The sequence below is a fragment of the Penicillium chrysogenum genome (assembly GCF_028827035.1).
Source record: "Penicillium chrysogenum strain IBT 35668 chromosome Unknown utg000004l_segment0_segment0, whole genome shotgun sequence".
NCBI classification, from domain to species: Eukaryota; Fungi; Ascomycota; class Eurotiomycetes; order Eurotiales; family Aspergillaceae; genus Penicillium; species Penicillium chrysogenum.
Genome location: NW_026622752.1, coordinates 3,149,949 through 3,170,305, shown reverse-complemented (window position 1 = coordinate 3,170,305; position 20,357 = coordinate 3,149,949). Strand labels below are relative to the sequence as shown.

Below are 20,357 nucleotides of genomic sequence, written 5' to 3'. Positions count from 1 at the left end.
CAGTGGGAACATAGATTCTCCCTCCGGCATCGAAAAACGAACTCTTATTACGATTGTAATAGCTCCCAGGCACATAGGGTAGAGTTCCGGGGGATCTCCGAGCGTTTAAGTACCTAGGAAAGTTACCGGGAGTGATCTTCATCACCTTGTTTTCAGCATTCAACAAAGCCCAATTATTGGCGTAATCGCAATAAGTGTTCTACAACTCTATATGGCAGGATTGAGCTTCAGTGCCCAAGGTAGATAGGCTGATCTATCAACACATGTCTGACAAACGGTAGAAAACGGAAAAAGACTTACAGCACAGATACAATAAGGAACCCTCCAGCAAGTGAAGTATAACCAACACTCCACTGATAAATGGGACACAAAGTCCTTATACCAACCAAAGTACCTGCACTTCCAAGCGAAGCAACCAGCAGAATGATCCGACCAGCGACGTCATCCGTGATCTGACTTGCCCAAAAAAGCAAGTAAAGACAAGTCGGTAGCGACGTCCAAGGTGTTTATAATAAGAGCTGAGAGTACAACAGTCAAACTCTGGATTTGTTAATTGCTCGTTGGAGGGAATGGATGCTCTGAGCAATTCAAGGGCATACCGGGAAGAAGCACGTAAGCTGCTCCCAATATTCCAAAATCCTGGAATCAGTGGCCAGGGTGGATCTATGAGCACTCCAAGAGCACTGTTGGTCAATGAGTCGGCAAGTGTTATCAAGATTAAATTGGCCAGGACTGAAGTGACCATCGTAGTGCCATGAGTAGCCATCTTAGTTTCCAAGGGGTAAAAGAAAACTGAAGAGGATATACAGTGTCTATTGACGAGGGGAATAATTGTTTTGGGGGCTTCAGAGACGTTGTAGAAGCTTCGTTGGGTTCTTGGAGATGTACCTGAAGTTGTATATTTATTGGAGCCCGGACCCCCTATAACCCTAACCAACCGGTTTGCCATACCCAAGCACCCTTAAGATGAAGTCATTTTATCAATCATAGCTAAGTATTTCTAGGTATAACAGCGCGAAGAAAACGTAGTAAAATAGAAAGCCATCCAAAAAGACACCGCAGTATTATGTTCAGCCCAAAGACTGCATATAAGGGTAAAGAATGGCCAATAAAACCCGGCATTTATGATTGGATGTTCGTAGAGTGCTCCAATATGTCTGTATCTCGATACATACTCAAGTCAAGCAGAGGCCTCGCCCGTAAATTAGGCATGCCGGGTTGGACCTCGGCAGGGCTTCCCCGATCGGAAAACTCAACCGGCAGGGCAGATATCAGAGTGGAGATGGGACAATACAAATTCCGAACCAGATCTATAGAGACCACGGATATAAATTCCTCATTCTCAATTCTCACATCTCCGTTACCCATATATTGTTCTAAAATGGTGGGTCGTCGCCTCAATTATCTCGCCCTGCGAACCGCTGGATCTCCAATGTTCTCTCCACAAATAGTTCCCCATATTCACGGGGCTTATTCCAAATGCGTCTATCGGGGCTCTATCGGTCCCACTATGAGTCCAACCTTGGGAACATCGGGAGTCGCACGTGTACGCCCAAACTTCGATACCCGGCTCTAATTGGCACATACCATGTAGATGTGGGATATAACCTTGGAATGAACAATCCCATGAATTGATGATCGGCAGCCTCGTACGCTTTACAATTTTGTGACTTTTCGACCGTTGGTCATGCCCTATGTGTACCACTGGTATACCCCAGGGGCACTCCAACCGAAGCCCCAACCGAGTAGTTGATCGGCACGAGAGTTCAAGCAAGTTTATCAGCCCGGGCTCGGATATTGTGAACCCTTCCCGAATAGATCTAACCGATGACGAGATCTGGCAATCGTCCGTTCTCGGCCAGTCGAGGGCTATTCTCAAGATAGGGAACATAAGCATGGAGGAACAGACCCACGTGTACGAACACAAGCAATGGCTGTTTATTCCGAAGAAGCGATGATGTGCTACGGCCTACGAAAGATATAAAATCCCTGGAATCCCTCCATTCGATTCTTTTCATCAAGTAGATCCGAGATCGTTTCTGTATACCATCATCTTCATTTCATTGCAAACTTCCCTCGCTGTGCGAGCTTCGTTGACCGACAATCTTTCATTTCTCAATACTCCATTATTTCTTTTCAGTCTCTTCACAATGAGAACCTCATTTGCCGCACTTGCTCTCGCTCTTTCCGGCTCTGCCGTGGGTGCTCCGTTCTCTAGCGGCACTTACATTGCATCCAACTCTTCTGCTGCATCGACTCCGGTTCATCTGTCAACCGATCAGCCTCTCCCCAGCTTCCTTAATGCATTCAGCACCGAGGCACCATCGTCATCTGCCACTCCATCTTCTGGATCTAGGCCTTTAACCTCGGCGCCTATCCCCAGCGGCAGTGGCGTGAAGCGCGGAGAGGCCATCTCCATCCCGACGGACCTCCCGTCCCTGGCTTCCGGTGCTCAGTCAGCGGCTGCAGCTCTCGCTTCTGTCGGTGCTGGCGCCCAGAAGCGCGGCGAATCTCTGTCGATTCCCACGGACCTCCCGTCCCTGCTGGCTGATGCCCAGTCCGTGGGCAGCGCTATCGCCTCTGCGGGTGTCCAGAAGCGCGGCGAGTCTCTCTCAATTCCTACAGACCTGCCGTCTCTTCTAGCCGATGCCCAATCTATCGGCAGTGCTATCGCCTCTGCAGGTGCCCAGAAGCGCGGCGAGTCGCTCTCCATCCCTACCGATCTTCCCTCGTTGCTTTCTGATGCTCAGTCGGCTGCGGCTGCGTTGGCCTCTGCTGGGGCTCAGAAGCGCGGTGAGTCTCTGTCGATTCCCACGGACCTTCCGTCCCTGCTGGCTGATGCCCAGTCCGTGGGTAGCGCTATAGCCTCTGCGGGTGCCCAGAAACGCGCCGACGAGAGCCTTCCTCTCTTGACCCCCACTGCTACCCCCACTCCGACCGCTCCACTTGGAACTGGCTTGCCTAAGCCTTTCGGCACTCATTTCGCTTCCTCATCTGTGGCTGCTTCCTCTTCTGGTGTTGCCTCTCCTCCCGGCTATGCTTCTTCCTCCGGTGTTACATCGTCATCTGTCCGTCCTCTGGTCTGAACACTGGTCATTGCTTTTCACAATGATTGCCAGCTCTATGAACCGTAGCAGTTGACCGTTGCTCAGTTGTGAAACTATGAGGTTCTTTCAGATATTGTTCTAATCGTCGCTCGTTAATCGTCGCTCGTTTGAATTGGGGTACCTTGATGATTGATGTTATTGTTGGATTGGACCAGAGTGTACTATTAGAAGATCGATTGAAATCTCAGTATATTTTGAGCTCACATGGGAGAATTCCAGATTAATGTCCTCAAGTCAATAGAATATGTGCTCCACATCGTGTGAAGTCGATCGGGGTCTTGTTGAGGACTAATCCGCCCCACGTGTGGATACAGGCACAGACGGCACAGCCACAACAAAATCGATTCTCCCCTTCTTCGTCATGTTCAAGCTCGTTTTCTTGGCTTTGGGATTCTTTTCATCCGGTTTCGCGGGCTCTACTAGTGGTTTCTTATCCCGTCTCTTTGAACCTTTGTCTCTCACCCCCTTTGTGTAATTATGGCCTGTTGTGTTTGCAGCAGAGTCTTGTTGAGTGGTTGAAACTTGACTTGGAAATGCGCTTGGATTGTATCAAACACATCGTCCGCCTTCGGGACCTCATCCAGCATGTCCGGTAGTGACGGGGTAGGGCGCTGGGCACAATATATCGGTGAGTGGTTGTTGTCGGCTGACGCCCCTTTTCCTTTCGCATTCCGTTGAGCCTCACGGAGGTATATGAGTATACGCTAATCGAGATGTAAACTAGGTCGTTTCATCCCGTTTCGTTTGCCCCTAGTCCGCCCTCAACCTCGAGGTTGGCGCCCAGTGGCTCTGCGCCCGCCATACCTGATCTCCCTAATATGTTTGATGTTAACGATGCTGCTGAGCCTGGAAGGGCTGCGACAGTATAGCGGTCGCGAAGGGGGTTTGGTCTTTTTTAGCTATACCGAAGATGTCAACGCCGCCCAATCTTTTGCCTACAATTACCTCCCTATCATCATCTCCCTCGTGCTCGTCTTGGTATGGACCGTGACCGATTTCGATGTCCTCCGCCTGGAACCATACTTTCAGTTGTCCCGACCCGAGGGAGCGCCGGCTACCGTCCTCTTCATCAACTACAACTTCGGTCAAACTATTGTCACTCCGATCAATGCCGCAATCCGCCGCCACTGGGTCGTATTCTGGGTTTCCTTTGTCACGCTCTCGATCCGAATGATTCTCCCCGCTCTACAGAGTACGGTACTGGAGCTGCGCGAGGTGACGGTGGTGGACGACAGAACCATAAAAAGCTGGCCCGACCTTGTGGATTTGAGAACACAAGCGAGCTGGATCGCAACGCAAGCCGATGGCGACATTGTCTTCTCAGATGATCTATTGGGCCGTTCCCGATCCTCCAGATACGCCTTGGCGCCCGTGGAGATACCCGATAGTCGCCAAGACGAGAGTACAACGTGGACTGTTGATCAGACGCTGTACTGGGCTCAGCTTTCCTGCCAGAATGTTTCTGTCGGGGACAAGCTGAACGTTGCTATCCAGGATCCCCAGTCGGAATATCCAACAATTTCATGGAAGGCCAGTGGTATTGATTTCAATGATGCACACGGAGCCGCCAAATGCGCCCTTGATTTTCAATACGAGAGTGTCTTCTTTCCTACCACTGATTTCCTGCAAGTACGATATTGGGAGCCGATGATCGGGGCTGGTGCCAAAGAATCATTTCCGTATCGAACCCAGGCCTTTACCGAATTTGGCTGCAGCCCATATGATTTGTATGGTATGCTCATCGGAGTCAATATGACCAATCCAATCTCGACTTCGACCTCGACCGAGTACTCCGCGTCCGGTATGGCCTTTGCCTGTGATATCACATATAATAAAGCGGAGGCTCGTGTGGCTATGCACACCAACAGCTCCATCATATCTATCGATGTCGATCAAGCCACCACCCGCGCGCTCACAGCAGCAGAGTTTAACATTGAACATTTCCAAGCTCTGCTCTCTCAGCGGGCTCCGTTCACCAGCGACATGCTTTTCATTCGTGAAAATGCTACCACCGGGGCTCGCACTGTAACTGAACTCCCGATTATCAGCCAAGAAATAGGAGATCTCCAGCCTGTCCTGGTGCTAGACACATCGACAGTCATGACAGAGACCGACTTTGCATCCAAGATTGCGCGGGATGTCAAACAGACTTTCGTGCTCACATTCAGTCGCTTGTTCGATCCCGACAGTGCACCAAATATTCTCGCCGCTGAGCGCCTGTCGAACCAAGTTGCTATTGCGGTTGTTGACTTCGCGGCCCTTTGGTCTGAGCTCATCCTTGCCCTGGCCACTTTGACTGCGGTGTACCTCCTTTACATGTATAGTTCTCGTGAACTGTTTCTCCAAAGTGACCCAGGGTCTATCGGTGCCATGTGCAGTATTGCCGCTGATATCTTTCACCCGTCCAACATCCTTGCAGCGCCAGTGGCGGAATTTCATCAATTCTCTACTCGGCAGCTTCGTCGTATCTTCAGAAATGCTCGGTGTTACTGGCGCCCAGGCCCTTCTGGCAATAGGCTGGAGATTCTCGCTGAAGATGGTTTGTCCCCCCCCATCCTTATCCTTTGAATCCTATTCATCGTCGAGAACTGTAACTGACTGTATCACCAGGCTCCCCTGTCCAGCTTGGAGAGAACCTCCGAACCCGTGTTGATCCGATGCCTCACTTTCTCCTGATCCCTTTTTTCCTTGTTGAATTCTTAGCGCTAGCGGGAGTGATTATCCTCATTGGACTAGTGGTCTCGTCTTTGCTTCGAAACGGCCGCTTCAGCCACCTAACCCAGTCCGACTCGAGCTCGTTCCAGATTGTCCTTTCCTTTCTGCCCTCCATCGTCGCATCTTCCGTCGGCGCTCTATGTACCTCCATTCACCGAAACCTCACAGTCTTGGAGCCTTGGGTCCACCTGCAACGCGGCAACGCGCCGGCACGGACATCGCTGTTACTCAACTATTCGTCCCAAAGTCCGCTCGCCATTTTCTTCAAGTCCGTGCGCAACAGGCAACCATTGCTGGGCCTCGTATCAATTGCGTGCGTTGTTAATATGGCTCTAACTGTTGTTGCTGGCGCGCTTTTCACTCAGAAATTGACGACCTCAACATTGGATACCAGTGATTTATCAATGAACTATAGCCAGTCTATACTTTGGGGGACCGACTTCGCCCAGGAATTCACCGAGTATGGTTTGATTCAGAGCAGCATCAGCAGCGGAGTCCCCATGCTGTCTTGGACTGGCCCATATCAGTCTTTCGTCCCAGTACACGTGACGAATCGCAACCCAGATGTGACTTATGGCGCCTCAACGCTTGGTGTTGGAACTGAGCTCAAGTGCGAGCCTCTTTCATCCGACGCTCTTGTCCATGATACAGGCGATGGTCATCAACATTGGCGATATGAACCATTTGGCAACTCTTCTATAGAATGCATGGCGCGCATGCCACTCTTGAAGAGCAAACAGGAAGGTATCTCGCTATCTATTCACTTTCTGTCCCCAGATGATGACGAGGCATCCGACATCTGCCAGACATCGACCGTTCTAGTTGTCGGCCGTTGGGATTATTTGCCGGACACCCCAATCACGGATAACAACACGATTGCATTGCAATGTGAACCCCAGGCAACGTTGCAAAGCTACTCTATCTCTTTCAACCAGAAGGGACAGATCAGTCGGCATGACCCTGTTCCCAATACATCTATCACCCATGGGACCATGTACGACAATGCAACCGTGAGTCTCGGTCAGTTCAACAAAGTCTTTGCGGCTATTCCTAGCAGTTTTGTCGGCAATACTAGCATGCAGACCGGGACATATAATATTTCTTCCTACGATTGGGCAGGCTTCCTTGTTGCCCGTCTCTACGAACGCGAAGACCCTGAGTTTGACGCCCTCGACCCCGCTCTTCTGACCGACATGACTCGTACTGTGTATCAATGGGTCTATAGCACCTACTTCTCAATTTGGCGCGATATTTATCTGGAATCTCTTGATAACCCGGTCCCGGCCACAAATGCAACCATTACTCGCGTTACCTGGCGCATGGTCCCGTCCGGTCCATCACTTGCCATCGCTCTGGCCATCATTGCCTTCGACACGATTGTTGTGCTTTTAGTGTTCGGAACGCGACGCGGCCGATTCCGGGGACCCCGCATGCCGCGATCCATTGGAGCGGTCATTCCCTGGATTTCGCACAGCCAAATGCTTCATGATTTTACAAATACACACAGCTGGAGCAGTGCTGAACGGCATGCTCACCTTGTATCCCTGAACAAACGCTACGCTTTCCGCATGTTCATGGGGGCCGATAACCGTTGGAGGTTCGCCGTTGACCAGGAACCAGAGAATATCAAACCTCCTGATACCCCGGGCAGCGAGTCAGCAGTGGAGGTGGATAAGACCACCTCAATTCAGCTACAGGAGATCCGAAGATCACCCTCTCCTACTCAACCCTGACGACCCTGCCTTTATGTGCCACGAATTTTCTTGTGATTTGGATACGCTATATTATGTTTCGGGGGTATATATTCATCGGGACATGGGCGTTTTTGACTTTGATAAGCCTCCCCATATAGACAGTTGGACAAGCAAGCTGGTCCTCGCTTTGTTCACTTGCATTTTGGACGTCATGAGAGGAGGCGTCGCATTGGTGCATTGTAAAAATATCCGGAACCGTGTGTATATCCTCTGGGGCGCCTTTTTCCCATAGTCCCGTGTCTGGGCTGGTTTGAAGGTTGCCGATGTGGAGCGACAGTGTCATATGACACCTGCATGGGAAAGATCTTTGGCAGGCAAGAAATTTACATTCATATATATCACCATATGTCGAACATCTTGCCCGAGTCATACTTCCTCTGTAATCGACGCGTGAAAGATCAAGCGAGACAAAAAGGGTATAGTATATGGCGCTACGGATGGCATTTCCCCTGTGGCAAGGGAAGTGGACAACTGATCTGACCCTTGAATACATTGGATTATCACGGATGATTCAAATACGAGTCTCATTTTGGTGGGATTAAGTACAAGTTTCATTGTCCCGAGGTCTAGTGTCTATAACGAACCTTAAGTCATAGAATTGAAACCAAATCAACTATCGCATTTATTATTCCTACAGTGCGGCCCTGAGTCGACCATCAACCGCCCGAAGAAGAACGTACAGTGTCTCCAAAAAGGGTGCTTGGATGCCGAGTTCTCGAGATTTCCGGACTGGGAAGCCCAAGATAACATCGATCTCCATTGGTCGTCCACTTTTACAATCCGTCTGCATGCTGCTTCCAATCCCAGGCATGGCATTGATCTTGTCCATAAGCTGGTCAATCAGACCATCTTCCAGCGGTACACCACAGCCACGGGCGACGTTGATGACCTCCTGCATCAATTGGCGTGTGAAAGGTGTCGCGTCTTCTGAAGACTTCAACCACGACTGTGTATCCACCATCGTGAGGGTCGTCAACGAGTTCCATGCTACGTTCCAAACCACCTTCTCCCATCGCTGGATCTGCATATCCTCAAGGACCTGGAACCGAGTCTTGCCATTGCGGAGAAGATCGGCAAATGCATCAAGTCGTTGTTGCTCGACTTGGCTTTCGACCTTGGGGTTAGGGAATAAGCCGATCTGCATATCCTCGGATTTGGTGTGCGAGACAATCCCAGGACTTGTCTGCGTGGCTCCTACCCACGTCTGTGGAAGTTAGAACGAGACTGGAATTGACGATGTGAAGAGAACGTACCACACAGGTTATGATCGGGTTGTCGGGGAACCGCTTTCGGAATGGCTCCTCGTTACCAACGCCATTCTGAATGACTACAATTGTAGTCCTGCTGTCGATGGCTGGCTGTAGCAGGGCTGCCACCTCATCCTGGTCGATTGCCTTGTGAGCGCACACGATGTAGTCGACTGGTGAAATTTCCGCGACAGATTTTACCACTAGTTGGGTTATCAGCAAGATAATTTGGTTTGGATCGTGTATATTTGACATACCTCGGTGTGGGTGAAAGGTATGCTGGCCATGATTTTGGCTATTGAGAGTAATTCCCTTTCGGAGCCCGGATATTAATACTGGAATAGCCTAATCCACGCCAAAGTACTCACATTTGCCTGAACAGCTTCATAGTTTGAACGTGCCACGACAGTCAGTCGCACACGATCGGAGCGACTCAGTATAAAGGCGTAGAAGGAGCCAATCCTATAGAAGTCAGTATAATACCATTTTTGTGAAAGAGGCTGAACTCACGCTCCCAATCCATAGACGAGGACATCAATCTTGTCTGCCATTTTGTGAGGATCAAATGTGTATCCAAGGCACGAAGTGCATGCTGTATCCCAAGGTTCTTTTTGAGACTCGACTTCCAAGGTTCCCCGCATCGGAGGATGGCCGCGTGGGGGTGGACTCGTGGACTCTCCACGGACAATTAGGGGGGATTTGGGATGAGGTAGTATTCTTGGCATTCGATATTCAAGCGAAAGGGACTGGTAAGCGATTGATCTAATTTATAGCTTTACGCTGGCTATCAAGTGTTTCCCCAACCGACTGGTATTCACCATCTCGGGTCTCAGCTCTTCAAGACTGCTCGCTCCTAGGAAAACCATATTTGTTTCGATTTCCTGTCGCAGAATCTCAATCATCCGTCGCACTCCCTTCTCCCCGTATCCAGACAAACTGAACAAAAATGGTCTGCCCAATCCCACAGCAGTTGCTCCTAGTGCGATGGCCTTGAGTACATCTGTTCCTCGACGAATGCCACCGTCAATAAAGATTTGCATCTTGCTCTCAATCAAGTGAGGCGCGAACTTCCGAATCTCCAGTAGTGTTAGAAGAGGTGATTGTGCCCTGTTTATATACGTGAGCATAGCAATAGCATGAGGAACGGGGTCATAGTCAGGAGATATCATACGTGTCTTGCGAGCGTCCTCCATGGTTCGAGAGTACGATACCTTGCACACCATGCTGATAGGCAAGCACGGCATCCTCCACACATTGGATTCCCTTGATGACAACAGGGAGATCTGTTAGTTGACGAAGCCATGTGAGAATCTCCCAGTCGATGAATGGAGATATCGAGCTGGCCATGATCTTCGCTACGCCCTGTCCTTCCGTATTATTGTCGGTAGCCTGAAACACGTTAGTAAATACAATAACGGCCCATTGGTATCTTCCGGGCAGAGTCCATACCGTCACTCTCAAATTCAGCCGTTCATCCATCTCGCGTTTCCCCACCATGGGCGAGTCGACCGTAATCCAAATAGCACTAGCACCAGCTCTTTCAGCTCGCCGTACAGTCTCAACAGACTTTTTGGTATCTTTGTTGACATATAATTGTTGGAAAATAGGCTGCTTCTGTGAGGTGCGACTCTTCATCACCTGTTCAATCGGCATGCTGGATCCGTTTGCGAGGACTTGGACCAGTCCATCCTTACCAGCTGCAGCTGCCAGCGCACACTCACCCTGTGGATGGGCAAATTTTGCAAGACCTACTGGAGAGATATAGACAGGTAGCGTGGTAGAGTACCCTAAGATTGCGGTGGTCGTATTGACAGCCGGAATCTTTCGCAGGATACGTGGACGAAGGGAAATCTTTTGATATGCCAGGGCATTATTCCGTTTGCTGATCTCATCGTCTGCACCGGATGAGTAATAGGCCCATGTTGTAGCAGGCAGCTTCTGAGCAACGTGTTCAAAATCATGTAGATTGATCAGAGTTTGCAATGGTGGGAGACCGTCGTCGGCTGGGTTTGATTTCTTCTCTTTCGTCGCATCTTGTTTTTCTTTTACCGTGTCAAATTCAGCAGGATCAATATGGCCTTGGAGGGCGCTTTCAGGGAGTGCTTCACTCAAAAGCTCCAGCGAATGAACAGAGTCGAAATCGCCAGTCGCGTCTTTACCCGCACATCGCAAAATCACAGCTGCACCACCTGGGTGGGAGTCCAAAAAGTCTTCAGAAGTTAGTTAGCCTGGGGTCGTAGGGCCTTCAGGGATTGTGGTTTCCCTACCTGTGACATCGTACACAGCCCCATGGATGGCCACCCAACACGATTCCTGATTGTTATGTTGGTTGATCTCCTGGCGAGTGAGTTTCATCCTGGATATTGCTATATCTGCCAACTGCAACTGGCAAATTCTCATCATAAAATGGCCACACTGCTTATCCCGCGCTCATACCCGTCGACGATCCCGGAATCCATCCGAACGTGGGGGTTCACAGCTCCAAGCTCTGGAGACGGGCCAATTTCTCCGGCTTTTTGCGCCCATCTAATGCGGGGAATGTGGGATTCTGGGGAGCCAACCCACGCTCCCGATGTATCGACTTTCCCTGAGGAAGAAATGGCGTTTGCTTTTGACCCTTGACGTGGCCCGCATCGGAGAATGGGTGTTAGTGTTGGTGGGCTTGACACGATGACTGTATATAATTGCATCTACTCATTGCCTGTACGAATAATCGGCACTGATAAAATTACTTCATTTGGAATTATCATAAACCCCAGGACCGCCGTCCTAGATTTTGGTGGACCAGAATAAATGGAGTTGGCCTTGCCCCTACGAGTCTTGTAAGAGAGAGTTACCAGGACTGAAAAAGTTGGCTTTTATAGGTCCCGTGTCTGGTAATGCGTCTGAAGAAGCGTTTCAGCGATAGAGACTATTCTGCCTTCCGGAATTTAACGGCCGCATGGAAATCGACCGGAGGGTCCGAATGGCACTACTCTTTCGATGGCCGTCGGTTGTTCGCAGCTGAAGAGAAGGAGAAGGAGGATTCCGTTTATGGAGATTGCAAAACCCCGTCAACTTGTTGACTGGGCAGACAGTAATCCACTCATACGGCCACCAATTCCTCCTCGGGGCCTTATCAAACTCCCCGGTTGAGTTGTGCTAGCCGTGGGAAGTAGCCATTCAGGAGCTACCCTCAAAGTATCAGGACGTACTGTGTAGAGGAACTCACGGACCTTGAGCTGCATCAGTGCCAGAATGGTCATGCATACAGCTGGCGAACAGACAAGCGAACTTTAGACTGATGCGGGTCGGAAATCCAGATGAAGATGGATTCGATTCGATAGTGACCGAAAAGATCGACGCCTGTCGGATACGCCTAGCGGAAGAACCCAAGAACTCTTTGCTCGTTGTCCCGGATCACTGATCCACAGGCTCCATCAAGGGGCTCGGTCACAGAAGCTTGACCGGGGTAGACTCAATGGCAGTGAATCTAAATCTGGGTAGGTTCGTGAGGATCGTCGGAGGGGATCCTAATCGAGACAGTCGGGACCCTCGGATAGAAACCATAGAATTGACTATCAAGGAAAGTGGTGCAGTGCAGTGATCAAGAGGATGTCAAGCATCGATGAATGTCAAGTTGAGTGAGCCATTTTGGAATACCCTAGCATGTCACCTATCCGCATAGAAAGTGAGGAAGTGAAATATTTCGGGGGATTTTGAGGCGAAGGGGGGTTTAAAGTAACATCGGAGGGAAAATTATGGAAGCTACACCGTGTGGCAGGAGCGACCTCGGGACGGGGAGGAAATGTTGACATAAGTTGATTAAGACTACATAGGTACTCTACCTAGGTATGATATCTTTTTCATGTCCTTTCTTTATGATCTTACGATAGAAGGATGGTAGAAGGATGATAGCCCATATGTCAGATGAAATGGCAGTGGCCCACCTCGCTACAGCAGTTTTCCCACCAATGAACACCTCAAACTAAGGGGACACTTTATTGTACTGAACCCCCCTCGACGTGGGGGAACTGATACACGGCAATCAGATCGGACTTCTCCCGAGATCCCCGCGTGGGATGCGTTTATGCTGTGGGGTTGAGTCCCGAACCTCCAGCTACGAATATAATTTGGTCGCATTCCGGATTCTGCTGCTCCAGCTCCGGGATCAATCAATACGCGAGAATTTCATTCCATAATCCACTATGGCCAAGATCAAATCCATTGAGCACTTCCGTGTGAAGCCCCGCTGGCTATTTGTCAAAGTCACCGATGATGAAGGGCGCTTCGGTTGGGGAGAGGGAACATTGGAAGGGCATTCTCTTGCTGTTGAAGGGGCACTCGATGAAATTATTGCTCGCCTTGTGGGATACGAAGCGGAGTATGCTTGAATCCATCTTCTTGGGTCATAGCCAAAATGCTAACCGTCCCCGACAGTGATATTCAACACATTTGGCAGACAATATGGCGGCTTGGGTTCTACCGGGGTGGTCCGGTATTCATGTCAGCTCTATCGGGAATTGACATCGCTTTGTGGGATCTGAAGGGCCGGAAGCTGGGTGTCCCGGTCCACGAGCTCCTGGGCGGAAAGGTACGCCAGAAGGTGCAGGTTTATGCCTGGATTGGAGGTGACCGACCGAGTGATGTTGAGGCTGCGGCGTGAGTTCCCCGAAATCCAAGGACAATGAAAGGAAGCGAAATTCTAACAACTTGTGTCAATAGGAAAGAGAGAATCGCCCAAGGCCTCAAGTGCATCAAGATGAATGCCACCGAAGATGTCAACTGGCTCGACTCGCCGGCCGTTTTACAGTCCTGCGTAGAGCGATTGAAGCAGGTGAAGGCTCTGGGTCTTGATGCCGGTCTGGACTTCCACGGTCGCTTGCACAGACCTATGGCCAAGCAGCTGGCCAAGGCACTGGAACCTTACCAGCCTCTATTCATCGAAGAGCCTTTGCTATGCGAGCACCCCGAAGCGATCAAGCAACTCTCCGAGCAGACTACGATTCCTATTGCATTCGGCGAGCGCTTATACACTAGGTGGGACATTAAGCGGTTCTTGGAGGATTCGTCGGTAGATGTCCTACAGCCTGATATTGCCCACGCAGGAGGTATCTCCGAAACTATGCGTATCTCGAACATGGCTGAAGCATACGATGTCGCTATCGCGCCTCATTGTCCTCTGGGTCCGATCGCCTTGGCAGCATCCCTCCAAGTGGCCGTGTCGATACCCAATTTTGTCATCCAAGAGATGTCGCTGGGCATGCATTACAATGTTGAAGCTGGGGATATTGATCTGAACAGCTACTTGGTGGATAAGACCGTCTTTGATATCACGGAGGGATATGTTGCTGCACCCTCTAAGCCCGGCTTGGGAATTGAGATTGACGAAGACATGGTACGGAAGATCAGCAAGGAGACAGATCCTTGGCAGTGTAAGGAGTTCTATGGACCGGATGGCTCAATTCGTGAGTGGTAATAATGACGATATTATATGCATATTCCGGTTATAAATGTGTGTTGGAATTGTTCGACCTGCGGCGCATTCACCAGAGGGCAGATGAAGCAACATCACGATCAGAATGACTAAGATACATAGCATGACTTTTTTACTTGTTTGTTTTCTTCTTCCTGGCTTTCAGCCCCTTGTAATATTGAGTGCTAAGATGAGGATGAGGATGGCCGGCCTTTGATCCGTATGACATGCAATTTTCATCATCTCGATATACAACAACAGCCGCAAGAAGTCCCCGTTATATCACGACAGGCTTATAAAATAATGATGATAATTTCTCCATCGGCGATATAATTTATACTTCAGAAGTAGGACCCCTGGCTTTTCCAAATAATCCGGTGCATGGCAAATATCTACTATTGTTTTGTATTCAATTATAACATACGGAGAGACGCCAGCACATAATGATTTTGCAAGTTCTCCTGACATTCGCAACGCTGGGGCTTGCTGTCGACTATCCAGTCGTATCTTTGTTCATTCCAAACGCCGACCCTCAGCCGTTGTTGGGTGAAGTTTTGGCAGCGGTTCGTATCAATAGAATTGATCCACGGATATCCAACTAATTTTGAATAGCAATCAGCAACAACTACATACAGCATCAATTGCCCACCCGGCAACACCAATAGCACACAATGTGGCATGGGCCCTGGGCTCTTTTTGACCTCAGCCCCAACTAGTGTCGAATACTTGATAAGTGCTGAGGCTGACAACGTGTGCGTTTACTCAACTCCCAACCGTTATCTCAAGCTGTAATAGATTGCTCATTGATTCCACAGATATAATCACGTTGTCTGCGTTGTGACCGACCTCCCAACGGGGGCTTATACTTGTACAGACACTGTCACCGGGAAAGGGCCGGACACGCCCGGCACCAGCACTTCAACTATCGGTTGGGACCAGATAACGCTATTTCCGGTCACCATAACTTCCACTGCTGATGCAGTCTTAGCAACAGCAAATGCCGGGTCAACTGCTAAAAATGCTAGTCAAGTTCTGCCAGGTAGCCAGGCGTCACCCGCTGCTGCCGCTACCACTGCTGCTGCCGCTGCTACCACCATCGACACTTCGCCCACTGCTCCTGCTACCACGGGTTCAGCATCCCCCACTGCTGCTGATACCGCCATGGCAACTACCCCCGCGGCAGGTGCTGCTGCAAGGTTAAGCCCTACAAGTCTCGTACTAGCTTGTGCCGCAGCCCAGGCTCTGGTGGTATTGCTACTTTGACTGAGCTTGATCCCCATTTACCTACCTGGTGTTTCTTGCCTTCTAATATTCCCGAAACCACAAAGAGATTGCTACAAAATCTAGCTTAACAAGTATTGATAATCTAATATTACTTGATGACCTTTTTTTAATATTTCCTAATTTCTACATAAATGGATCCATGGCAGACATATCATAGAATTGCAACCTATACCGATACACGACAACTACTTTCATGCCCTTATGTCCACAAGTAGATGGCATATTGAGATGACTGCATCTGAACCCTTGTATAGGCCATCCTCAAGCTATTCTGCATGCTGTAGGGGGACAATATCCATGATCACATGCAAAACTGCAAAGACCCAGATACGAGTCGTCTTCGCCGACAAGAGGCGCCCCACGAGCTCCAGTTGATGGTGGAAGGGGGACTGGAGTACCATACTGCGTACAAGTGCAGGGTCCAGATGGACAATAACCATAGCTGCAACAAAACGAACACAACCCGCTGTAGTTGTTGGCTCCTGTTCCCGCAATGCAGGCCCTACTCCCACCACCCCCTCCTCCGCCCCCCGCCCCCGCCACCTCCTCCAGCGTTTCCATTGCCAGTTCCACCTCCGCCGTTACCACCCCCACCACCGCCCCCGCCGCAAGTTCCGGTTGGAGGTGAATTTGGTGGAGTCATAGCCTCGGTAACTGTCACAGTGACGATGACAGTCGACGGAATAGCAGAGCATGGTCCAGGGGCTTTTGTGTTGTGCTCGGAGGAGAACTTGGCAATACGGTGCTCTTACTTGGAGATGGAGCAGCCGGAGGCACTGTGCCTAATGAGGGGGTGGGTTGGCATGTCTGAACACGCAGGCTTTGTGTGAAGGCAGAGAGCCCTTCTGGCTGGAGTGCATCGTTGGATCCTGGTGGAAGCGTTCCGACTGCACGTCAAAGTTAAAAGGGAGCTATCAGCAGTGGCTATATCTTCACTTACCGTAGGCGTTGAAGTTGTACAAACCACACACGCACCCGTCGATAATCTCCTTCAAACTGGTCCCTGACAGAATAGTTTTGCCATCGCGATTGACCTCAAAGCTTTGTGCACCAACTCCCATTGGCACCTCCTTTGCACTTGCCCCGGCTGGTGCTTCGTAGGTATGGACAGTCCCGCCGGTGTTGACCTGTACTGTGGCCGGGGCTGTAAGCAATGATACAACGAAGACAGAGTCGGCCATGGATTCCCAGCCATCTGGACGACCCATGAAATAGTTTCCACTGCCATTGTTCGCTGGTACCATGCAGGTATCTGTAGAGTCGCAGTTCACCCCACGTGGTGCAGGTCGGTACCAGTAAACTAACTCATCAGATGATATATGACTGTCTGGAGACGACTGGCCTGCTTTGAACGCGGCGATGTATGGTTTTGAAATGTCCAGCCATCCTTCGTGGGGCCTGTAATTGTCCGTTAGTTTGTCCCCCGCTTTGAAGGGTTCCACGGCTGGTTTTGAAGTTCTCACATGTCATTAACCCATTTTGAGGCCCCGTCGTCAGTGTGTGGTGATCTCAAAGGACCAATATAATGAGACTCTCCATAGTCATTCCATGTCACAATCTCGATAAATCGCGGTTTCAACTCAAGTATCTCATTCCATCTGTTAAACCACAGTAGATCAGACGGAAAGTTCCAGTTTTTGCTATAAGAAACTTCGGGTCCGAAATGCGTGAAAAACCACGGGGAAACAGCTGCGTCAGAGTCAGAAAAATTAATTCAAATTGCGATGAAAATTAAACTGACGGGCAATATAAGCCTTTCCGCCAAGAGCATCGACATATTCCTTATCCCCATCGGCGACAGAAATACTGTGCTCTGCAGTTGGGGCTTTGTTATTTCCGTTGTTTGGCCACGCCATCCAATTCAAGAGGCCGTCAACTGGCGTGATATCTGTCCCAGTTGATGGGTGGAAATTCGGTGCGAAAAAGACCGATTTCCCAACTGCTGCTCGCATTGCTGCAACATCCATTCCATCGCCAGCGAACGATGAAACGAATACCTTGTCATCGACGAGAAGTTGTGCAGGTTTGCTAGCATACTGAGCAACCTTCTGGCCAACTTCGGCGGCCTGTTCAATATGCCACCAGTTGAAATCGAATGATAGAAAGACTTTCATGTCATTGTTGGCAGCTGAATCGTATGCCAGTTGGAGTTGTTGATCAGTATAGGGATCTGTGCCAATGTTCAGAGCAAATGCATCAATGCCCAGAGACTTAGCCTGTTTCATGTCGTCATCGTAGTCCGATGCGCTGTTTCTATTGCTGACGATTCCGATCTTTTAGATAATCAGTATATGTCCAACACACACAATGCAACTGAGGGCATATTTGCCATAAAGTGTGCAAAGACCAGTCGGTCTGTCGACTGTCTTTTGGCATGACGTATGCCATGATTCCCCGTAGACAGGGCATGGACCATCGTAGATAGTAAAGTAATGACACCCAAAATGAATCGTATATTCATCATGATTTGTAAGTTCTCTTGGTTCACCTCGGGTCAAATCTTCCTGTTTCTGGTTCAGGTATCGATATGTGTTTTGTGCGCGTCTCACACCTTTAAATAGCCCTTTCATTCTCCAGATGACTCGGGGCTTCTCGCAGCTGACCTACGAAGTTTAATCATCAGAAAGAGGAGTGTGATATTTGCTAGTTATCTCTCCGAGCCCAATCAAAGCCTTACATTGAAGGAGCCATGTGGTTGTTACAGAGCTTTGGGCGACATCATCGTTGAGTGTGTACGCTATTGCCCACAAGTTCTCGTTATTGCGCGGTTTTGCGCTTCAATTAGGTACAGCGTGGCCGCCGGATGATTCCTGGGGTAGTAACGATTGCTTAATTGTATATAGTTATACATGCCGGTGACCGTACACAAATCAAAATGTAGAAAGGTCATCTTGAAGCGGGTTAGAGTCGTCGTTACTACCAGTCACTTTCTCAATATGTATCAAATGCGGTTCTTTTTTTGGATAAATACATGACCAGATACTCGGTTTTTCTTTACACTGCACTGTACTTGCCCAAACTTTAAAACTATACATTGCCATCATCCATAATGGTAGAAGTCGTAAAATATTAAGCCCTTGTGATTCGACATGAGCGTAGTAAAATACCGGAAGACATGCTCAAGATCCCCCGAACCGTACCCCATCGGCTTTATATCAGTAACCTCCCGAATGTAACCCAGGGACCAAACTAGCACCTTTAAGAATGTTTGTATAGATCACAGAAAGTACCTCCGGGTTAAGCAAGCAGCCTCCAGGATTTTACGCGCAAGGACAATAACTCAAAGTCAAATTGCTATGGCCTTTTCCACATTCATACCTATGAAAATGTCCTTTTCGGAGAAAAATGTTAGCAATAGAACCCCATACAGCAGCTGACTACCAAATTGTACGACCCAAGAGAGGTCTTCAAATTAGAGTTTGATGGCTCCATCAGCAAGTACTTACGGGAAACTCAATGGATATTAAAGTAATACTACATCTATTTACATATGAAGAAACCATCAGCAGATTGTTGTAACATTTGCGGGGGTTACGCCCCGTAGAAATTGTAACTTCAGAAGCCACATGGTCTTGTCACAATACTACCTACCTAATAGAATTCATCTCATAAAGAAAGCGTGTACAACGTTCATTTACGTCACTGCCGCTGACACACATTGAAACAACGTTGAAACCTGGGGATTAAGTCGATGATTTCAGGTTAGTACAAAATGGGCACGTGCCTCTTCATCTCCCACTTCCTAAACCGGCATTAAACCCATTCAAAGTTGGATTACGCTCGGGAAGTATTCGGACAGGGGATTCAGCCGTGTCGTTGTGCTCCAGCCCTGGAGGCATATGTATGTACTATGTACTCCGTAAAGAGCATGCAAACGATCATGCAAACAACAATGTCCTTTTGGTCCTTTCCAAGTTTGGTCAAATGCTTGGCATTTCCGTGATTGGTCAGATCAAATGTGGGTCCTTTTGAACTAGTTAAGTTAGTTACTGCCAAGAATCACCATCCCAAAACACCATAGTAAGTGTGAGGCCTATAGGGACTTGTCTTTATAGTATAGTGCTATATATATGATATCTAGCATATCTAGGGAGCTTCAGGAAAATTCATGGCTTTATGGGTACGGTATATGTTTTCCTAGCTTATAGGAACATAATTTTTGGTAATCTGTGAAATGATAGTAAGACAGTATTCTACCCTGAAATTGATATACAGTGCTAATCAGTCTTATCAACAACTCTCGACAAACGGGGAGGTAGGATGAACATATGGTTGTTGGGATATAAATGTAGAATATATCGCATTTACTATGTATGGTGTTTTGGGGTGTTCGCAGGGGTGGCCACTCGCTTGTCAAATACGTAAGTTAGTTATTCCAAAAATAGTCGGCACACTCCATTATTTTGCCCACAGATAAAATAAGAATGAAAACAGACACGAGGGCATGGGTATAAATTTATGCGCAGTCCAGGCCAGAGCTGGTGTAATATGTGGATACTGTAATATTTTCGAGTGTTTCTCTGACTTCAATATATGTACTAACCTACTATGGATGATTCTATCTACACTGATTACAATATATATGTACATTGAGAAGTATGAAGATTTCAGTGAACCGTTATTAACCAGAAATTAGAATATATTGAAGCATAAAATCAGTCTTATGGGGTGCCGCGCGGCATATGCGTGTGCACTTCAACTAAGCCTCCTCCACCGGCTGTCCACTGGCTGATTCAACAACGCTTAGCACAAAGATAAAGCACTAAACCATAGTGGCGAGCATAACCAGAGACTA

The 20,357-nt window shown here is 48.9% G+C and overlaps 9 protein-coding genes across 9 annotated transcripts; 6 read left to right on the top strand and 3 right to left on the bottom strand.

Moving 5' to 3' along the window:
• Window positions 1–1,694: 1,694 nt before the first annotated feature.
• Window positions 1,695–1,958, top strand: N7489_007163 (uncharacterized protein; the record flags this gene model as incomplete). The annotated part of the gene is made up of 1 exon (XM_056712913.1): window positions 1,695–1,958. One exon carries the CDS (start codon window positions 1,695–1,697, stop codon window positions 1,956–1,958), a length of 264 nt encoding a protein of 87 aa, XP_056566628.1.
• A 192-nt stretch (window positions 1,959–2,150) lies between these two features.
• Window positions 2,151–3,086, top strand: N7489_007162 (uncharacterized protein; the record flags this gene model as incomplete). Its single annotated transcript, XM_056712912.1, has 1 exon — window positions 2,151–3,086. The coding sequence occupies one exon, from the start codon at window positions 2,151–2,153 to the stop codon at window positions 3,084–3,086; it is 936 nt and encodes a 311-aa protein (XP_056566627.1).
• Window positions 3,087–3,692: 606 nt separating this feature from the next.
• On the top strand, window positions 3,693–7,555 carry N7489_007161 (DUF3433 domain-containing protein; the record flags this gene model as incomplete). Its single annotated transcript, XM_056712911.1, has 3 exons — window positions 3,693–3,735; window positions 3,862–5,646; window positions 5,718–7,555. 3 exons carry the CDS (start codon window positions 3,693–3,695, stop codon window positions 7,553–7,555), a joined length of 3,666 nt encoding a protein of 1,221 aa, XP_056566626.1.
• A 652-nt stretch (window positions 7,556–8,207) lies between these two features.
• On the bottom strand, window positions 8,208–9,374 carry N7489_007160 (ketopantoate reductase family protein; the record flags this gene model as incomplete). The annotated part of the gene is made up of 5 exons (XM_056712910.1): window positions 8,208–8,780; window positions 8,830–9,026; window positions 9,081–9,102; window positions 9,192–9,285; window positions 9,334–9,374. The coding sequence occupies 5 exons, from the start codon at window positions 9,372–9,374 to the stop codon at window positions 8,208–8,210; spliced, it is 927 nt and encodes a 308-aa protein (XP_056566625.1).
• Window positions 9,375–9,590: 216 nt separating this feature from the next.
• On the bottom strand, window positions 9,591–11,178 carry N7489_007159 (FMN-dependent alpha-hydroxy acid dehydrogenase; the record flags this gene model as incomplete). The annotated part of the gene is made up of 4 exons (XM_056712909.1): window positions 9,591–9,930; window positions 9,995–10,212; window positions 10,273–11,033; window positions 11,091–11,178. The coding sequence occupies 4 exons, from the start codon at window positions 11,176–11,178 to the stop codon at window positions 9,591–9,593; spliced, it is 1,407 nt and encodes a 468-aa protein (XP_056566624.1).
• Window positions 11,179–11,702: 524 nt separating this feature from the next.
• Window positions 11,703–11,888, top strand: N7489_007158 (uncharacterized protein; the record flags this gene model as incomplete). The annotated part of the gene is made up of 1 exon (XM_056712908.1): window positions 11,703–11,888. The coding sequence occupies one exon, from the start codon at window positions 11,703–11,705 to the stop codon at window positions 11,886–11,888; it is 186 nt and encodes a 61-aa protein (XP_056566623.1).
• Window positions 11,889–13,010: 1,122 nt separating this feature from the next.
• N7489_007157 (mandelate racemase/muconate lactonizing enzyme family protein) lies at window positions 13,011–14,281 on the top strand (the record flags this gene model as incomplete). The annotated part of the gene is made up of 3 exons (XM_056712907.1): window positions 13,011–13,186; window positions 13,243–13,464; window positions 13,528–14,281. The coding sequence occupies 3 exons, from the start codon at window positions 13,011–13,013 to the stop codon at window positions 14,279–14,281; spliced, it is 1,152 nt and encodes a 383-aa protein (XP_056566622.1).
• Window positions 14,282–14,721: 440 nt separating this feature from the next.
• On the top strand, window positions 14,722–15,541 carry N7489_007156 (uncharacterized protein; the record flags this gene model as incomplete). The annotated part of the gene is made up of 3 exons (XM_056712906.1): window positions 14,722–14,841; window positions 14,891–15,030; window positions 15,094–15,541. 3 exons carry the CDS (start codon window positions 14,722–14,724, stop codon window positions 15,539–15,541), a joined length of 708 nt encoding a protein of 235 aa, XP_056566621.1.
• A 678-nt stretch (window positions 15,542–16,219) lies between these two features.
• N7489_007155 (glycoside hydrolase family 71 protein) lies at window positions 16,220–17,885 on the bottom strand (the record flags this gene model as incomplete). The annotated part of the gene is made up of 5 exons (XM_056712905.1): window positions 16,220–16,449; window positions 16,503–16,960; window positions 17,026–17,251; window positions 17,304–17,809; window positions 17,869–17,885. The coding sequence occupies 5 exons, from the start codon at window positions 17,883–17,885 to the stop codon at window positions 16,220–16,222; spliced, it is 1,437 nt and encodes a 478-aa protein (XP_056566620.1).
• Window positions 17,886–20,357: the final 2,472 nt, after the last annotated feature.